The 18,764-nt window shown below is 38.7% G+C and overlaps 1 protein-coding gene across 1 annotated transcript in view; it reads right to left on the bottom strand.

Annotated features, from left to right (window-relative positions):
* The window catches only part of LOC110454466, a 145,372-nt gene that overhangs the window by 27,373 nt on the left and 99,235 nt on the right, over positions 1-18,764 (bottom strand). Inside the window, exons 69-89 of the mRNA XM_021503970.1 lie at positions 18,215-18,759; positions 17,695-17,777; positions 16,962-17,103; positions 16,724-16,817; positions 16,029-16,247; positions 15,319-15,621; positions 14,221-14,469; positions 12,820-13,290; positions 11,624-12,162; positions 11,404-11,512; positions 10,251-10,490; positions 9,664-9,918; positions 9,001-9,258; positions 7,673-8,145; positions 6,546-6,657; positions 5,902-6,144; positions 4,309-4,716; positions 3,400-3,642; positions 2,544-3,033; positions 1,186-1,363; positions 160-250 (exon numbers count right to left, since the gene is read on the bottom strand). Of these exons, the coding sequence (XP_021359645.1) occupies positions 160-250; positions 1,186-1,363; positions 2,544-3,033; positions 3,400-3,642; positions 4,309-4,716; positions 5,902-6,144; positions 6,546-6,657; positions 7,673-8,145; positions 9,001-9,258; positions 9,664-9,918; positions 10,251-10,490; positions 11,404-11,512; positions 11,624-12,162; positions 12,820-13,290; positions 14,221-14,469; positions 15,319-15,621; positions 16,029-16,247; positions 16,724-16,817; positions 16,962-17,103; positions 17,695-17,777; positions 18,215-18,759 (5,745 nt within the window). The remainder of the gene's footprint in view (positions 1-159; positions 251-1,185; positions 1,364-2,543; positions 3,034-3,399; positions 3,643-4,308; positions 4,717-5,901; positions 6,145-6,545; positions 6,658-7,672; positions 8,146-9,000; positions 9,259-9,663; positions 9,919-10,250; positions 10,491-11,403; positions 11,513-11,623; positions 12,163-12,819; positions 13,291-14,220; positions 14,470-15,318; positions 15,622-16,028; positions 16,248-16,723; positions 16,818-16,961; positions 17,104-17,694; positions 17,778-18,214; positions 18,760-18,764) is intronic.

The raw sequence follows: 18,764 nt of genomic DNA, 5'->3' as shown, positions 1-18,764 counted from the left end.
TTGCATGTGTATTTCATTGCCTTATAACCCTCTACATCTAGCAGAGCTTGTTTTCAAAAGTTGATAGTCCCGCAGCAATAAGGGGAGATAACAACACATTGACCATCAGACACAACGAAGGTAGCATTAAAGTTACAAAATATCCAAATTCACATTTACCTGCAGAATGCGGCATTGTTGGTTGTTAAGACCTGTCCAACACCAGCCATTGTCATCCACATAGCAGGCAACACCTGGCAGGACTCTGGCTCTGTCAACAGACAACAGTCAACACACATGTCATCATTGTTACAATGACGTTTCCCATTACTGTTACAGCTCATCATAGACTTCAGTTTTTCTAATTATTCTTCTACTCATATCGCTCCCAGGTGACGAATAGATTGTTTTATTTTGTGGCTTGTAATGAGGTCATTTACCATTGAAGCATACAAGAACATTACTTTACATACTGTATACCGGGACGAACATTCTGTCAGTTTCAGCTTTATCCTTTTCCCCCCTCCCCTATGAAGGTGAATTTATCTTGACAGTGAATATTAGTACACAACAGACAATGTGCATAGGTATTACATGTGAAAGGTGAAATTAACACCAGGCGAACATGCTTTTATTGGCAAATGGCAAATATTAGACTCAGTGACAGTTTCCCGGTATACAGTAGAGGTGTCACGATTACCGCAATTATTTATTGTTCGATTCGATTCACGATATATTTTTCCAGATTTTCGATGCACCACGATCTGAATATTAGTGTATGCAACTTCAGCCGAAACGTCTGTGAGACGTTCAATTTCATTGGCTGATCTCTAATCCCTCAACCAATCGGCTGTGTGGATGCAATTTTCACAAAGCATTCATAACAAAATGGCGGACCGCAGTAAGGAAAGGAAATTGTGATGCTCCGGCAAGCTTCAAATCAAAAGTGTGGAAACACTGTGGGTTTCTGTGTATCGACAGCTTATATATCTCATTTATTGTTTATTTTTAAAAATAAAGGTGTATCAAATCGAAATAATTGAATCGTGGTACAAATATCGAGATATATATCGAATCGTGGGTAAAGTGTATCGTGACAGGCTGACAGCTCTAGTATACAGTGTGTAATGACATTATTTTCGTCAATGTTTCTCAGAGAGAAATTGACTAGTTATACTTAAGATCGGTAGTTAGACACAAGCTTACGCTTCAAGAAGGTGCAGGTCATATCTTCATGGCACATGCTTTTGGAGACTTCGTGCAGCTGGATCAGGTTCTGTCTCACAAAGGTGCCTTGTGCGGACGACAAGTATGACCAGCTAGCCATGTGCATTTCACTGTCCATGCACTCATATGCTTCACGAACGGCTGCACACTGAATAACCTGGTGAAACAAACGCTTCAATGAACAACATGATCACATAAACGTTTCACTTATCTAAGGTGGGTCATACAAATGTTTCAATAAACAATGCAAAGTATTGCGAGCAATCCCTAGTCCCCTACGTACTTTAGGATAAATGTTCTTATGAAGGAGCAAAATGTCTAAGACATAGATGCCCCCTGCTCCCAAGCACAGTCAGTGTCATTTGTTTTGATAGATTACTCCAACAGTTATGGTGACCTTAACCTTGGTTTCAAGAAATTGTAAATTTTTATGAAGTATTCTCAAACTTGATATCTATAAAAGTTTAATAGAATCTGTTAACAAATTCAGTACCTTCACTGAAGGGGTTGACGGAATTCTATAAATAGTAGTAGTGACATTGGCCTTGGCCTTGAAACCCTGAATTGCAAACCAATTCCAGATATTCTCTTACTAGACCATTGTATAAAGATGGATAAAAATCAATTTAGTAATGAAGTCACTTGATCAATTGTGAGAGGACACAACGCGATGGGATGGACATCAGTAATAACACTGTATGCCCCCTTCTGTAAAATGGCGGGGAAAATTAATTTAAGGGGTACGAGATCAAATTTCAGTTCAGGACATTTGCGAACAAAACTTTAAAGGATGTGAGCATACGAGGCATGTCGAGGACAAAGTGACACAGGGTAAACAAAGGGACATAACTATGTGCATAGTTGAGCTCGAGATATAAAAATGTACTATGTACAAATCATAACTTTGAACAGTCTCCGACAGGAAACATAAATTTTCACATACAAAGTTTGGCAATTGTGGTCACCAAGGTATAGGGTATGTATTTCTCTCATTTCTGTGTGTGTAAGATAAAGCTGTCCAGGGTAAAAATCTCTATCCTACACCCCCTTCATGTGACGTGAGGTGACGTCACAAATTTGGAAAAAACTGGTGCCGGAATGCGGAAAAGGCGACATGATGAAATTAAAACCTTATACAATACATTTACCATATACGTTACTTGATAGCTACACGGAATATTACCAAGAAAACAAACATTGCAGAATTTTTTGTCAATAAAACACAGAAATGTGTGAAACTCCTGTCCTTTAATTACATCTATCAATAGACAATGACCTTGACCTACTACAATTCTACTATAAATAGACCTGACCTTCTTCTGTCGAGAGACACTGACCTTGGCCTTGGCGTGGTTAGTTTGGTAGTCCTCCTCCATGCCTCCAGAAATCATTCCCCACATGTAGGCGACGCCGTCCATGAGGTAAGCATCCCCCATGTTGTCCATCTGCATAGCATCGGGCATCATCGACATGTTGGCCCCACCTGACAACATTTCCCTCATGGCGCGCGACATATTAGCCAAATTCATCTCAATCCTTCTGTTAATTTCCGTCACTCCGACCATGTATGGGTTCTCCATGAAGTGGCTTGTCACCTCGCTGGCGATCGTGTTTCGGATACGTGTCGCTTGGGCCAACATCACATCACCATTGATCAGACCGATCGTGTTGAAGAAGAATTTCTGAATGCAGACTTCAAGATCACCACCACAAACAAGATGTCGGTTTGGTGTGGCATGCTTGACAGCCTCCATCATAGCGGACTTACCAAATACAGAACAGTGCTGTAGCTTCTCCTTTAGGCAGATTTCAGTCATCTCACGTGCCCTGGAGCAAAAACAGTGAGCGTCAGTCACATACAGAAAAGACAGGGAAGTTTGCTGAACAAACAAACAATGATAGGCTATTATTGTCAGCACTAGACTATAGTCACTCTCAATTCATTTTCAAAAATATCAAAATTCAAAACTATAGTAGCATGAATAAGGATTTGAAATGATCATGTTATCACAACATTTTTTTTATTTTTTTTAAAGTTTTAAAGTTTAAAAAATTCACATTTTCAAAAATCTAAATTTAAGATTTTAAAACTTTTTCGTTAACGACTCGTTAAAGAACCCAAGCTCTGTGCAAACCAGGCCCTAATCATACACTGAACATATCCAACTCGGTACCAGTCTGCAGGTTACTCACAAGCAGATATGTTGATCCTTCATCTCTTTCATACTCGACATGTGGGCCAAAACATCGACACAGTGTTGCGCCTCGTCCAGACGACAGTGCTTTGATTCCTGGCATGGCTTCATGACAACCTGTGGGCACATCTTGTACACGGTCTTTACAGCCATCCGCACCACCGACTCGACCACCGACATGGTGGAACTATCGCACCAACTGGTCATCTTATCAACGCACTGCATGGTTTTAGTGTACTGCCTGGAAACGCAATGTCACAAAGTTTAACATTGAAACTACAAATATATGTGCACATTTTGCAATACAGAGAGTTTTGAGGGCAACACACAGAATGGCCAGGCTAGAAGGACATCAGAATGTGACCCCTGTTGTCAGATCCCACAACAAGTGTACTATCACATGAAAGAAGTTCAATCAGACTAAATGTATTCTTAAACCGCATTAAACTGTAAGGGGAGTGAGAGATACAACGTCCGTGCAAAGGGTTCAACAAAAATCTGTGCTGTCCAGCAGACGGATACCGCAAGGAACACACGAGTCCTGCCGTAGTAGTTGAGTAATCGATAGGTAAAGATGATGACACAACGAATGTGTTGAAACTAGTTCATGTTATTTTGATTAAAGCTGGAAAACCCAGCACCACGTTGTCCTGATCATCTTTACTTATTGATAGTATTACACTGTGACTGCAGTCAAGAGTGAAAACTGAAAACAAGGGGGAAGGGGGGATCTGGAAATGATTCAGGTGACCTGTTTAATTTACCAACAAAAACATATTGATAGAACGACCAATGGAAAACTACTTTCTACTTTGGTGCAGGAGCCTAAAAAAAGCCCCCAAGTATCTTGTTTTACCTCCCACCCAAGCAGAATAAACACTGCTTTCGTACAAGGTGCATCACTTACCTATGCATACTGTTGCATTGCATCATGGGACTCATCAACTTCATACCGAGATGGGAAAGACATCCATAGGCACCAGTCAAGTTACACACTTTGTAGTCGTCCATCATCTCAGCTGTGTTGTTTGCTCTAGTTGTGTTCCTGTTAATAACTGTTGTCCCGTTCTCTGTCCTGGTGGTGACGTTCTTAACATCCATATCTTCCCGCATGTCTTCCATCCAACTGTCTGCATCACAGCTCGGGATTTTGGTGCTGTCTCTCGCCATTTCTTTGCGGACAGACGGACAGTGTTTGATCATGTCGTAGCTTATACAGAATGAGGTCTCCATCTTCTCTTGGACTTTCCAGTTGACCTCCTGTGGACAGGCGTAAGTGTTCCGCTCCACACATTCCATTGATTGGTCGTAGATTCTGAAATGACAATTTAAAACTATCCTGACACTGAATGCAAAAGGTTGAAACTTGTTTACACAATGAAACAAATGAGCTTACCAAATGCTTTTTACATTTCTGTTTTTACATATGATTAATCAAATTTATACAGCGATTCCCTCTTCTCATCTTTTGCAAACCATTACTGCACATTCATTTGGGCCTTATCACTTCGGTGTAACCTGCCCCCATTCGCAGGGGGAGCTGTAGCACGTCTACGAAGGGGTCGTTCCACAGCCCAGCTGCTTCCTGGCACCCCGTAAACCCGTTAACTCAACATGAACTGGAATTGACCTTTGGCACAGCTCTGTTCCGCCGTGAGCTCCACCGTAATTACGCCATATATATACGCCACAGGCGTTTTCACACAGTTCATACAGCCCTATAGTATATAGACTGTCCATATTATTTGCCATATATATATGGACACTATTAATAATGCATGCAAGTTTACGGCCGGGCCTACGCCACTTCGTCGAGACTTCCAAAATTCTAGGTTAGGTTATGTGCAGTGTCTGTGAGTACCATTACGTGGCCAAACATTGTTGTATGAATAAATGCTACAAATCTTAACTTCTTTGCTTGTTGTTGTTTCATACAACAGTGATTCCTTCTTCTCATCTTTTGCAAATCAAAGGCTTTCCTCAAAATGTGCATGCTGTCTGGGTGGTTGCAGAGATCAAAACAGCTTTTGGGGGAATTCACTTTTTTGTGATTTAGAGGAAATTTTGAATTGTACAGGAGGATTTTCACTTCATGAAATTAAAAGGTTTTAATCAAATAGATTAGATATACATAGAATCATTCTCTCCTAACTCTATTAGATTACAATGTGACTTTGTTTTTTATTTAAATTTGAAAATTCTCATATAAGGCAAAAAACATGTTTGGACTTGAGAAATTATTTAAAGAAAATTGATAAGTATATCAAAATCACGAGAGAATTTTAATAGATGGGGTAAATAATTTTGCAGGGAAAATTTACCAATGTACTTAAATGTAAGTTTGTAGAAACTATGATGAAAATCTGTTTAGAAATGCAGTCAATTGACTCATGAAAATGAGATATAATGTAGTAGTGGAGACATAAGTAGCAATTTATGCCCCTCCCTCCCCCCTCAAGGCTCAATGATCTATAACCTGAGTGCTATATTTCATACAAACCTGCATAAATTCTCCTCCAGTTTGTCCATAGAGTTGTTGGCCAAGATCTCTCGACTAGCGTCAAGTCCACAGTCCAGGGCACTGGTGGGGTCACAAACCATCAACTCTTCAGCACAGACGCCAGAGAAAGCAATAGATGCATGTACAGCAGCGCCGAGGCCATGCAGCGGCCCTTGGGTAGCCTCAGAACAATTGTCTGCAGATGCATGCACCATCTGCATCCAAATGGATGTCTGTCCATTCCTGTGAAACAGTACATATATTGGTCATTATCCGGGGCTGTTAGGAATTTACATCCCCAACATATTTTTTATCAGTCAAAAATATCCTTATAGATGCAGTCAACTTCTCTGTTTCTCTTTTAGCACATTCTGCCTGTGGACCCTCTGCTTCAGTTCATCTAGAGGCCTTATTCAAAGTAAGTGACATCATTCAACTTTGAACTTGATTTCATCTTTCATTCCCAATACACTTGTTTTCTAAATGAATGTATCATGTGACTAAGTACTTGTTTTCTAAATGAATGTGTCATGTGACTAAGTACTTGCAGAACTTACATGCACTCTAAATATTATTTCATTGAAGATATACAAAGGAAACATTGTAATCTATGAAAGCTATTTCCTCAATGATTTTATACATACGGGTCACAGAAGTCCTTCTTGTCCTCAGCAGACAAAAGACTGCTGAACATGACAACCACAGAGTAAGAACTCAAGATCTTGGCAGCATTTTGGATGTCACAAGTCGGCCCATCTGTAACACAGGAACACCATAGTAACATAGGGATACATTGTACCATTATAACACAGGGACAACATGGTAACACAGGGACACTAAAGTAATACAGGGACACTATAGTAACACTGGGACACCATGGTAACAAAGAAACACCATAGTAACACAGAGACACCATAGTAACATGAGGATATCATGGTATTACAGGGACACTATAGTAACACTGGGACACCATGGTAACAAAGGGACACCATAGTAACACAGAGATAACATAGTAACATGAGGATATCATGGTATCACAGGGACACTACAGTAATACGGGGACACTCTAGTATCACAGAGACACCATGGTAACAAAGGGACACCATAGAACCAAAGAGATACCATAGTAACACAAGGACACCAAGGTTACACAGGGACACCATGGTAACTCTGGACACCGTAGTACCACAAGGACACCATGATAACACAGGGACACTTTAGTAACACAAGGACACCATGGTTACACAGGGACACTTTAGTAACACAAGGACACCATGGTAACACAGGACACCGTAGTAACACATGGACACCATGGTAGCACGGGACACTGTAGCAACACAAAGACACCATGGTAACACGGGACACTGTAGTAACACAAGGACACCATGGTAACATGGGACATCATTGTAACACAGGACACCGTAGTAACACACGGACACTGTGGTAACATGGGACACCGTAGTAACTCTAGGATACCATGGTAAAACGGGACACCATAGTAACACAAGGTCACCTTGGTAACACGGGACACCATAGTAACACAAGGTCACCATGGTAACATGGGACACCGTAGTAACACAGGGACACCGTAGTAACACAGGGACACCATTGTAACATGGGACACCGTAGTAACACAAGGACACCTTGGTAGCACAGGGATTCCATAGTACATCGCTAGTTAACTTCATACTCATATCTTAAAAGACTAGTGAACAAGTCACTTTAAATGTTACACAGGAACTCTATGTGACAAAAACTGAACACTTCTTACCTTTTTGCATGTCGTTCATTTTTCTGTCCGGCGTGTAGTTGAACATTGCTCCCATCTGGCTCCTCGCCATGTTGGCAGCCTGTTCATCAGACCAACACAACTCTCTGACAAGCCCCCATGTAACATTGGAGGAGATACCATAGTAGGGCCACACTTCTGCCGCTGCTTCTTCTGTCATATCTCCCGTAAAGCACTGACCCAAATTTGCAAATGCAGTGCATATTGCTTGGTGGGCATCGTCAGTGTTCATCAGTGCCGAGGTCATTTCCAGGGTGTAGTTATTTACACAAGCGATGACGGATCTGGCTGCATCCTTCTCATATTGAATCATTGATGTGAGAGGTACAACATCTATACAAGCCATTTGGGCGTTAGATAGCATCGAACTTAATCCTGTATGTACCATGGTTAACTGCAAGGTGTTGCAGCCCTTGATCAGGCCAGTCAAACAGGTGTTCAAATTGTTGAATGAACTGAAATTTGAATAATAAAAAAGGCTGCATTGTGCTGAATGTTATTTACAAGTATAGGTCATTCACAGATGTCAATTTAACGTGAATATCTCTGTTTAGATCATCCTACTTGTGAATGTCAATCACAAAGGTCACAGTAACATAAATATCTCTGTTTAGATCATCCTACTTGTGGAGGTCAAACACAAAGGTCACAGTAACATAAATATTTATGTTTAGATCAACATCCATTTGAAAGTCATAACAGGTGAAGGTCATTCACAAAGGTCACAGTAACATAAATATCTATGTTTAGATCATCATCCATGTGAAGGTCGTAACAGGTGAAGGTCATTTACAAGGATCACATTAACATAAATATCTATGTTTAGATCATCATCCATGTGAAGGTCATAAAAGGTGAAGGTCATTCACAAAGGTCACAGTAACATAAATATCTATGTTTAGATCATCATCCATGTAAGGTCATAACAGGTGAAGGTCATTCACAAAGGTCACAGTAACATAAATATCTATGTTTAAGTAGGTCCCAAAATGAAACCCTCTATGTACATCTAGGTAGAGATCAAATTTACATTGAAACACCAGGTTTTATAGTGATTTATAAGTAATATTGAAATTAAATCAAATATATACTGTATTTTTTCTGGCAATAAGCCCATGCCTGGTAATAAGCTCACCCATATATATTGCAGTTCAGTAAGAAATGCTGACAAGTGTTATTTTATCGTCCTGTAATAACACACACACACACACACACACACACCCTCACCCCTTATTCTGTATTCTGAGTAAAGTGATAATGTGTAAGCCCCATGGCCTTATTGAAGGATAAATACAACAGTCAGAAATTACCTGCATGATGAAAACGAATTAGTGGCAGGGATAAGAGGGCCACACAGGGCAGCCACTTGAGTTATTGTGCACTGCTCTGCCTGGTTACACGTGTCGGATTTTGTCGCCTCGCGGTACGCACTTATCATGCTGTCACTGTTACAGACGTTTACGATATCCTCCAGTACAATGTGTAAGTGGGTATACGCTACATTCATTTCTAAAGCACTGCAGCTTGACGTGTACCGGTACAAACAGTTCATCATATCGGGAATTTTCCTGAAAAGTGGAAGAAGAGTCTTATATACCTGGTAGAAAAGCCTGTTTTATCATGTAAGCTCACATTTTCTAAGTTTACAGCAGAGGAATACTTCCAAGTTACAAAATTTGAATTTGTTATGTCAACATTCTTTTTCATAACTTAAGCACCTAAATTATTTCTCAATCAATTTTTTTTTTTCATTTTTCATTTTTTTTTCAAAAGAAATCTCTCAATGTCCTTAACTAAATATAATTGATCTTTTCATGTTGCTAATTGTCCTCAAAATTTAACAAGCAATATTGTTAAGATTTTCCTTATTCAGAAAAATCTTCCAATAAAAAATCTCTACAAAACTCTTGTTTTAAGGTAATCAGAACTATGTTAAGACCTGATGTTAAATTTCACTAGAGGATAAAACCTACTTGCACTTGTCTAGGTCTGTAGAACCAGTAACTAAACTGGCACAGTACTCCGAAGCCATCGTTACATTACAGAGCTGGGTATTTCCCGTAATGATATCGTCGTTATTGAAGCACTGCATCGAAGCCGTGAGGTAGGGACAACTGTCGGCTACAATCGACTTGATGTGTTCAAATTGAAGGTACGGGGCCAATGACTGGGTATCGTTACAATGTCGAAGGCCATATGCCATGCATAGGGAAGCCTGCTCAACAGCCCTGAAAATAATCAAATCAAATACATTGTCATTTATTAAATCCATCACAGAAATTTTTGACATGCAACATATAATAAAATCAACTGTGATGCCACAGGGGACAATATAATGTGATGACATCATTAAATAGGAGCAGAGACAAAATTGGTTTTTCCTCCATGCTTTTTCTGGTCGAATATTTGACATGTGTCCGTCAAATCTCTGATGTAATATCAAGAATCCTTTCCCATGTCATATGATAATACAGACCCTTATTTAATCTTGTTTCATGAAAATCAGTGAAGCCTGTTTCAGACTCTGTTCATCAGTGCCTAAATGAAATTTTTTACATACATGCACAGCCTCTTGCGTTCAGTCCCAGCAGTCGACAGCAAGGGCATGAGATCCACAATGCAATGACTGACAAGTTCGGCATTACATGTGGTGGGTGGTGTGTTATCTATGTAAGGCAGGTCACAGATCTCGCTCGTCTCGGAGTGCAGGAACGTGAGGGCTTGATCGTACATGACCTGGTAGTTTACAGGACACTTGAGGACCTCGGGTTTCAAAGTTTCGTACACTGTTTTAAGGTTACTGGAAAATAACAATGCCATAATTCAAACTTCAGTCTCATTATTATAAAGATATTTAGTTATTAGTATTTGAATGTTGGATTAAAAATGCCTGAATCTCACTGAAACATACTACTGAATAATTGAAAAAAAGAAAAACTTAATGGTAATATCGAAACTCACTTAGCATTAAAAAAAAATGCCATTAAATAAACTGTAAAATGTACTTATTTGCACTGAAATTTTAATGCATTATTGAATTTTAACAGCATATTGATGATTTGGCACACTTACAAAATATTTGATAGAATACAATATACATGATAATACAACATGCCACTATACACAGGTTTCAAGAAGGTATAACTTGCCAATTATATCAATTAAAACTCTTTTCCAGTAAAAAAAATTGTCATTGAAATGATTTATATATAAGACAGTATTATTCTTTGTTCGAGATTGTTTCTAACATAAAACAAGCAATAATAGGTCTGTTATAGTTCGATATGCTCTGGCTTACTCTGGTTTTTGTAGAAAGAGTTCGGTATAAAACACCTGTTAAAGTAACTATAAACCAGTTAGAATTAAAATCAAATTATACAACAGCCATTCTGTCAAATGCTTGCGACTACAAATACATACATATATTTTTTATTGATTTAGGTAAAGTTCATAAATAATGATATATTGGGATTCAATGCATGTAAATATTGATTATGTAAAATCAGGAAACTTCTTTTCTATATAATTTTCCCATTGGAAAACCATTGAGGCAACCCTTCCAAATAATACAATTAAAAGAATGGAGATATTTGGTGGATATCTATAAATTGCCAAGTTTTAAGCTATGGCTTCAGCCAGCCAGAGTTTAAGTAAATTTTCTGCGCTATCATATTTTATATTAACAAGACTGTATGGTTTAGACATTTACTAACCTGCACATGCCTGGATACTGGGAGTAAGGGTAAAAGGCCCCTGTCAAGACCTGCATATAGGCAAACGTGATGTGCTGCGAAATCATCCAAGCGTTACAGTCGGAAGTCACTGAAACAAACAAGTATCGACACAGATAAAACAGTCAAGCCATGTTATAATACAATCAAAAATTTAAAACATTTCAAAATAATTATTACGCTTTGACACACGTAAACCTACCAGTAACAATTTCTCGGAACTGTGACACCACACCCTTGATCAAGGTCATCACGACTTCCTTTGGTGCGTCCTCAAGACCATCCATAGACCTGTTCCTAGATGTCATATTGGACATCATTCCGATGATGGTTGTGATGAGGTCACGCTCCTCCTTCGTCAGGTTGGCACGTTGTAAAATTGTAGTGTTCAGCTTCAGAGCGATGGCAGCAGCCGTAGCATTCTCGTAAGCTCCGGTTGCGTTTATGATCATCCTCATATGGGACGTCACATTAGCGATATCTCTTCCAAGAAGCATGACATCATCTAGATAGTAATTACAATCTCTTTCAGACTCCATAGCTACCTTGCTTTCCAGGGCCATCACAAACATGTTAGCGACTGGAGGAAGTTCAAGTTTTTTCAAACATTTCCGGAATACAGCCTTGCTCTCACATGCCAGTTGGTGTGAGACTTCGGGGTAGAGAAGCAGCCTCTGGACAGCCATTGAGTACTGTGAGACACAGCGAGCCACATCATGGGTTACGTCAGTGTGGTATATTCTGTAACAAATCCGAGTTATAAACAGCTTAGAGTGAAACAAGTTAGTATCAAACCTGAGTGGAAAATATGTGAAACTAGAAAACATCTGTAGGTTATGTACGTCCCCCTGCTCTAATAAACTGATGACAATAATGAATTTATTGTCGAAAAAGCAATGGTTGACTTATAAATAGCAAGAGTGACCTTGATGTTGACCTTGGGACTCTGAAATACAAACTTATCCAAGGAATGATCATACCTGACCTTGGTAAAAACTGATGAAAATCTGTTAGAAAATGAAGTCAGTAGAGCTGTGACAAAGAATCGGACAAGAATATGAGGGACATAGGGTAACAATATATGCCCCTCGATTTTTATTGGGGGAGCATAAAAACAGTGTCACTACTGGTTTTTTCTTTACAATATGCTGCTTGCATTTCTTAATTTAAGATTGAGGTGAAGAGAAAAAAAAAAAAAATATTCTGAAAACTTTTAAGAATCTTTAAAAGTAAGGATTTTTAAAACAGCTGTTACCTTGTTTCACTAAAGACAGAGTTCTGAGTAATTTTAATTTACCGTAGTCATTTTTCATTTCTTACTTTTGTGTTTGTTAATCAGCTCTATCATCAGGAGTTGTGATGAAGTAACACTGCTTCAGCATAAAAACATGTACCTACCTCTTTGTGTCTAATCCCGAAACGTGCATAGCCATACCCATGCTGACCTTCATCATTGACATGAGGTTGATCTTGTCTGAAGGACCTTTCATGCCCTCCTCCTTGTCCTCGCCCATTTCATTCATCAATGCCATTAACATGTCGGTCACGTTGCCAGTCATTGTTATCTTGGTCTTCAGTGACAGGATGACATTGACAAGGGAGGTGATGGGTGCATCTTCGTTATCCTGCATCATGCCCGAAGCCTTCCCCATCATCATGTTCATCATAGTTTCCATGGCAACGCCCTGTTCATGGTTGATAATGCCCTGTGCGATCTCCGTTGCCATGCTGTGGTTTCCGCACAGGATCAAGGATTGTGCCATATAGTTCTGAACAATATATGTTACAGGAAGAGCCTGGACTGCTGTGCAGTGCTTAGTGTAACCGTGCAGACATGTGAGAACGTCATCGAACATGGTCTCATTCATACTACAATACAAAGAAATTCCAAATTGTTAAGGTAAAAGTCTGCTGGTCTTTTTTTCTTAAATAACGGAACAAAATCACGGTATAGGTCACATAAAGGTGAGTCAGCGGTGTTGTTGTCTAAATAAATCACGTGTATCACGATTCATACAAATCCTCTGGCCTGTACGAATGTCACAGCAAGTCATACCTTGCACCTTGTCAACAGTACCGAGTCATGTATTACTCAAGCAACCTTGATCAAACCAAAGGTTATAGTTCAGATTGTACATTTGTATTACAATTTTCTGATCAACCAAAAGTCAACAGGTCAAATTGTATTGCAATACCTAGATCAGATAAAAGTCAATAGGTCAAATTGTTTAACAATACTCTGAGCAACCAAAATGTAGAAGGTCAAATTGTATTACAATACCCAGATTGGACAAAATTAAAGATTCAAATTGTATTACAATACCTTGATTGGTCAAAATTCAAGAGGTCAAATTGTATTACAATACACTGATTGGTCAAAATTCAAGAGGTCAAATTGCATTACAATACCCAGATTGGACAAAGTTAAATTCAAGAGGTCAAATTGTATTACAATACATTGATAAACAAAGAGACAAGAGGTCAAATTGTATTACAATACACTGATCAACAAAGAGTCAAGAGGTCAAATTGTATTACAATACCTTGATTGGTCAAAATTCAAGAGGTCAAATTGTATTACAATACCCAGATTAGACAAAAATTAAATTCAAGAGGTCAAATTGTATTACAATACACTGATCAACAAAGAGTCAAGAGTTTAAAATGTTGTCATTTTTAACTTTATACTACATACCCGGTATTAAAAATAGGTAAATAGTAAGATACATTAAAAAATGTATTACCAAATGTACTCTTTTTAATTCCATTTGGTAATTTCATTGAATAACAGATACAAACCTGCATAGGATGTAGGGGTTTTTGTAAACTTCTGTCGGCTGCAAGCAGGTTTCTATTCCCTCATAGATCATACAATTGTATTCTGACAAAGGCGTAGCATCGCACATAGCTAACTCGATGTTTAGGGAAGGACAATGAGGGATTGCTTTGCCAATACGTTCCCCAACGATCTGGTGAACATATTGCATCTGGGCGTCATCACAACTTGACGTATAGTTTCCGACACATCCAAGCATATGTTCAAGGCGACTGAAAAAGAGAGTAAACACACCATGGTACCCAACACACTGGAAAATTGTTTCATTTTTTCAAAAAGGTATTCAAATTGTTTTTAGTAATTATTGAATAATATGACTTCGGAATCTTGAATCGGTCTAGAAAATACTGTTTGATTATTAAATGTCAAATCTAAATATGATTTCACATACACATATTGGTGATTCTACTGAATTTCAACTAAATACAAGAACTTATTATCATATTAACATCATATCGTATAATCTGCGATTTCACTAGATGTCGATAGGTATCAAATTTCTTGTTTAATTCTGTTAACAGGGATTTCTTGAAGTTGATCGTAACAGAAAACACTTAGTGGTATACACATACTGCATACCGTGAAAAAAGGCGCTGCAGTTTTAATGTTTTGCCTTTTTCGTACAGCAAACATTTGAAAACAATAGAATATACACAGTAATTAAAAGTGAAGGGCGAATTTAATAATGGGCTTAGATGGATTCTACCGCTGAAGGGCGATAATTTCCTGGCCTACAGTAATATCAAGTGGATTATCTCGCATGTGGAATGCTTGCTTTGCGACACTTTAAACTGATTGCAGTGTGGAACTTTCCCACATTTGCAGTGGTTCCGTAATACATGTATATTTATTATATACATTTATAGTCTAAATAATTTCAAAATATTTTGTGTGATATTTCCACGCTTCGCTACTAAAAATGCAAGCATTTCCGCATCGTGAATAAATCCACTTTTACAGCAAATAACACATCAAGATATTGAAACGAAGCAAGTCAAACAAGTCTTCGTCTCGGATAGCACATCTTATCTTTACCAACTTAGGCTGCCTAATACACAAACCTGCACAAGAAGTCCATGTCTCTCCATTCTTCAGGGTCTCCGAGAATTTCTACCATCTTGTGCAATACGTCTGCTTCATAAAGACATTTACCAACGGCCTCCTCCAAATTGCACATGGGTGGGAGTTTTGCGCGTTCTTCTGCACATTTCTGTGGGTTGCGGGGATCGATTCCCGGACAGAAGTCTGGGCCAATCACTGAGCTTATCATATTTAATTCATTATAGGTCATAACCATCTCATATTCTGTGCACTGGTTCCAGTAGTTGGCAAGCATAACGTTGCTCACAGTCTGGTTCAGCGTGCTGGAAGAGACAAGTTAATAATCTTGAATTGTGTTTTGTATTTCAAAAATATTGGCAACACATTTATCAACTTAACACAGTACACAGAGTTTTTGGTATATATTAAGACAGAAATAAAACATTTGACTTTTGGTCATTCATTCAAATAAACCCCTATACCTACATATGTCCCAATAATCCCTAATGGTTGTAGGTCAATAGAAATAACATAAGTTCCAAGTTGTACGTTGTAAATGTGATGGTTATGTTAACATGGGTTGCATATCAAGTTAATCAGACATACTTCCTCGTCTTCACAGTTTTTCAGGAAGTTTCCATTTAGGATAAGATATTTCCATTTATTGCAAAATTTCTTTGGACCATTCAGACTACTGGATTTCTATGTGAGGTAAAACAAAATTGCTTACGTGCAGATAGTTTTCCTGCTAGCTGCTGGAGTTTTTACGAGGTCGGCAAGTTCAAGGATGGACGAAAGGCCACAAGTGTGTACGAAGTCAGGCTGAGAGCACTGTCCATCAGTCATTGCGACCTTGACCCGCTGAGCCATACGACTGAGCTCTCTGTGCTCCTCCATGATACAGCTAGAGGTATAGTACTCCATACAGTGGAATGCCTTGTACGCCTCCCTGAGGACAGATAGGTGTAACAGTTAGCATCAAAGACATAGGTCAAACAGTTAGCATCAAAGACATTCTAAGTTATCTGGGGAAATATTCTACTTTTAAATTGGCAGATTTTAAATTATCTGTAAACTCATTCACCCCTGAAGACACATTTGAACTCTTCTAATTCAAAGGCTGGAATAGTTCTTTATGAAAGTTCAGGGGTGAATGAGTTAATAGTCTATAAGTATTACAAATATGATTTTTAAAACATATTAGCATGTGATCGGTTCAATACAATTAACAGCAAAAGTCAACTCCACAAACATGTACTGTTGATGTCAAACAATTGTTTCATTTGTGGAAAATGCGGTTATGGGCCGATAACTCAAGTTAAAGGAACAATTTAGTGAATGTCAATGTAGACCATAAATGTTCCTTTATATACATGCTGTACTTTTCATGGTAACAGTGACCTAGTTTTAGTGAGGATGCTTTACCTGTAGTCAACTTCCTGTCCCTGTAGCATGGTGGGTAGTAGTTCATACATACATCCAATGGCTTTGAACGGCTGGCACATTTCATTCTCTGCTTCTGAAAAAAATCATTTTACACAAGATTTATTGACGAGTGTGTTGTCATGATTAATTTCGAAAATTTCATTTTCAAAATATGAAATTATCTTAACTAACATTCTTTTGAGTCAAAGAAAAGACAGAAAAATATTAAAGTTGCTACCTTTCCTGGCTCCGAATTTAGGATGGTTACATCCGTGTCCCATACAGGTACTGTACATCTCCTTATCTTTCTGCCAGTCTCCCATAGTTGGGGCAGCACATCCCTTCTTCATCTCACCGTTGTCGACATGAGTGAAGCATACCTACAATACCAACAGAACCCTCAGCAATAACAGAACCTTCAATTATCATATTGGATTCTCAATTGCTGGTATCACAAAATGATCCTCGATGATCAAAACAGGATCATCAATTATTTTAATATGACCCCTAAATTATCATAGATTGCTATAACAGGACCCTCAATTGTTATAACAGGACCCTCAAAAGTCATAACATGACCCTCAATTATTTTAACAAGACCCTCAAATGTTATTGCATGACCCTCAACTGCTATTACATGACCTCTTATTGTTTTAACAGCACCATCAATTGTTATAACAGGTCCCTTCATCATGACAGCCAATACATGGAGGGTATGCATATTGAGGTTTATAACATGATAACTGAGGATCCTGTTTTGGTAATAATTGAGGATCCTGTTGTGATAAATAATTACCATAACATGACCCTCAGTTATCAAAATAGAGCCCTCAATCTTTAAAGCAGGAACCTCAACTTCATAACAAGTCCATTAATTATTATAACATTATCCTCATATATCATAACAGGATCCTCAATTAAAACAGGGCCATACAATTCATAAGCATTAAATGTTGGGGACAGCTACATACCTGGCCGGGTTTACATGTCACCATGGCTTGTTTGTTACAGGCCTCGTTGTCGTGGAAATCGTCACAGCTATAGCATTTCAACTCTGTAAAAATATTGTAAACTGTCACATAGGTTTCTTTGTTTTATAAATCTGAGCTCATCTACCATACCAAGTGTGTCTGTTTATGGCCTAGAATTGCAGGTGAGATTATCTACCTCAACAAATGTTCCAAGTTATGTTGTAGAAATGATAGAGATATGCCATGTGTTGCCAGAAGTGCCTGGTACCATTGTAGAGTGTTGTTCAAAACACACTTGTGAAGTCATCGTTTTGTTTTGACATTATATATACATTATATAGAAGAATGAACAATGAAGCAAGTTATTTACCTGAACCTGTCCATTATGGAGCAGTACTGTCCAGTCGCTGGCCTAATAATCGACACTTATATCAGTCTATCCTCTCACAGAGAAGAAATCTTTCGGCATTTCATCTTTACATAATGTATGTATGTATAATTTACAGAGAGTATGACCTACCTTCACAGAAGTGTCCAGTAATACTGTAGAGGGAGTTGAGTGTCTGGTTGACCATGCCACGAACAGACTCCGGCAACAGCATTAGGGTACTAGAGGTACACTGCCAGGCCCCAACCATGGACATACACAGCTCTTGCTTCCTGTAGGCATGGATGTGCTGGGCCATCTCTAGCAGCTCCATCGTGTGGTTCATGGTAAGGTTGGAACTCTCTAGCATTGCAACATCATACACCGTCTTCAGAATATTCATCATCTCCCAGTCAACAGCATTTTCAAGATCTTTGCCTAAGTTCAAATCCAGTCGTTCAAAGGCGTCTTCATCTCTTTCTTCAAGTTCAAGGTCATTGCCCCGCATTTTGGCCATTTCTATAGCTTTCATCATTTTAGCTTTAACGACCTTGTGTGTCTCGACCTGCATGAAAGTATCACTGTTGCCATAGACAATCAGGTGGGTGATTATCCTGCCAATAACATCTCTCAGCTTCCAGTCCATTTCCATGCTGGTATTACTTCTCGGCGCCGTCATATTGTACCCAGGTACGGTCGCGTT

This window comes from Mizuhopecten yessoensis, unplaced genomic scaffold (genome assembly GCF_002113885.1).
Source record: "Mizuhopecten yessoensis strain PY_sf001 unplaced genomic scaffold, ASM211388v2 scaffold7887, whole genome shotgun sequence".
NCBI classification, from domain to species: Eukaryota; Metazoa; Mollusca; class Bivalvia; order Pectinida; family Pectinidae; genus Mizuhopecten; species Mizuhopecten yessoensis.
Note: the sequence above shows the minus strand (reverse complement) of the source record. Positions and strands in the feature narration are given on the sequence as shown.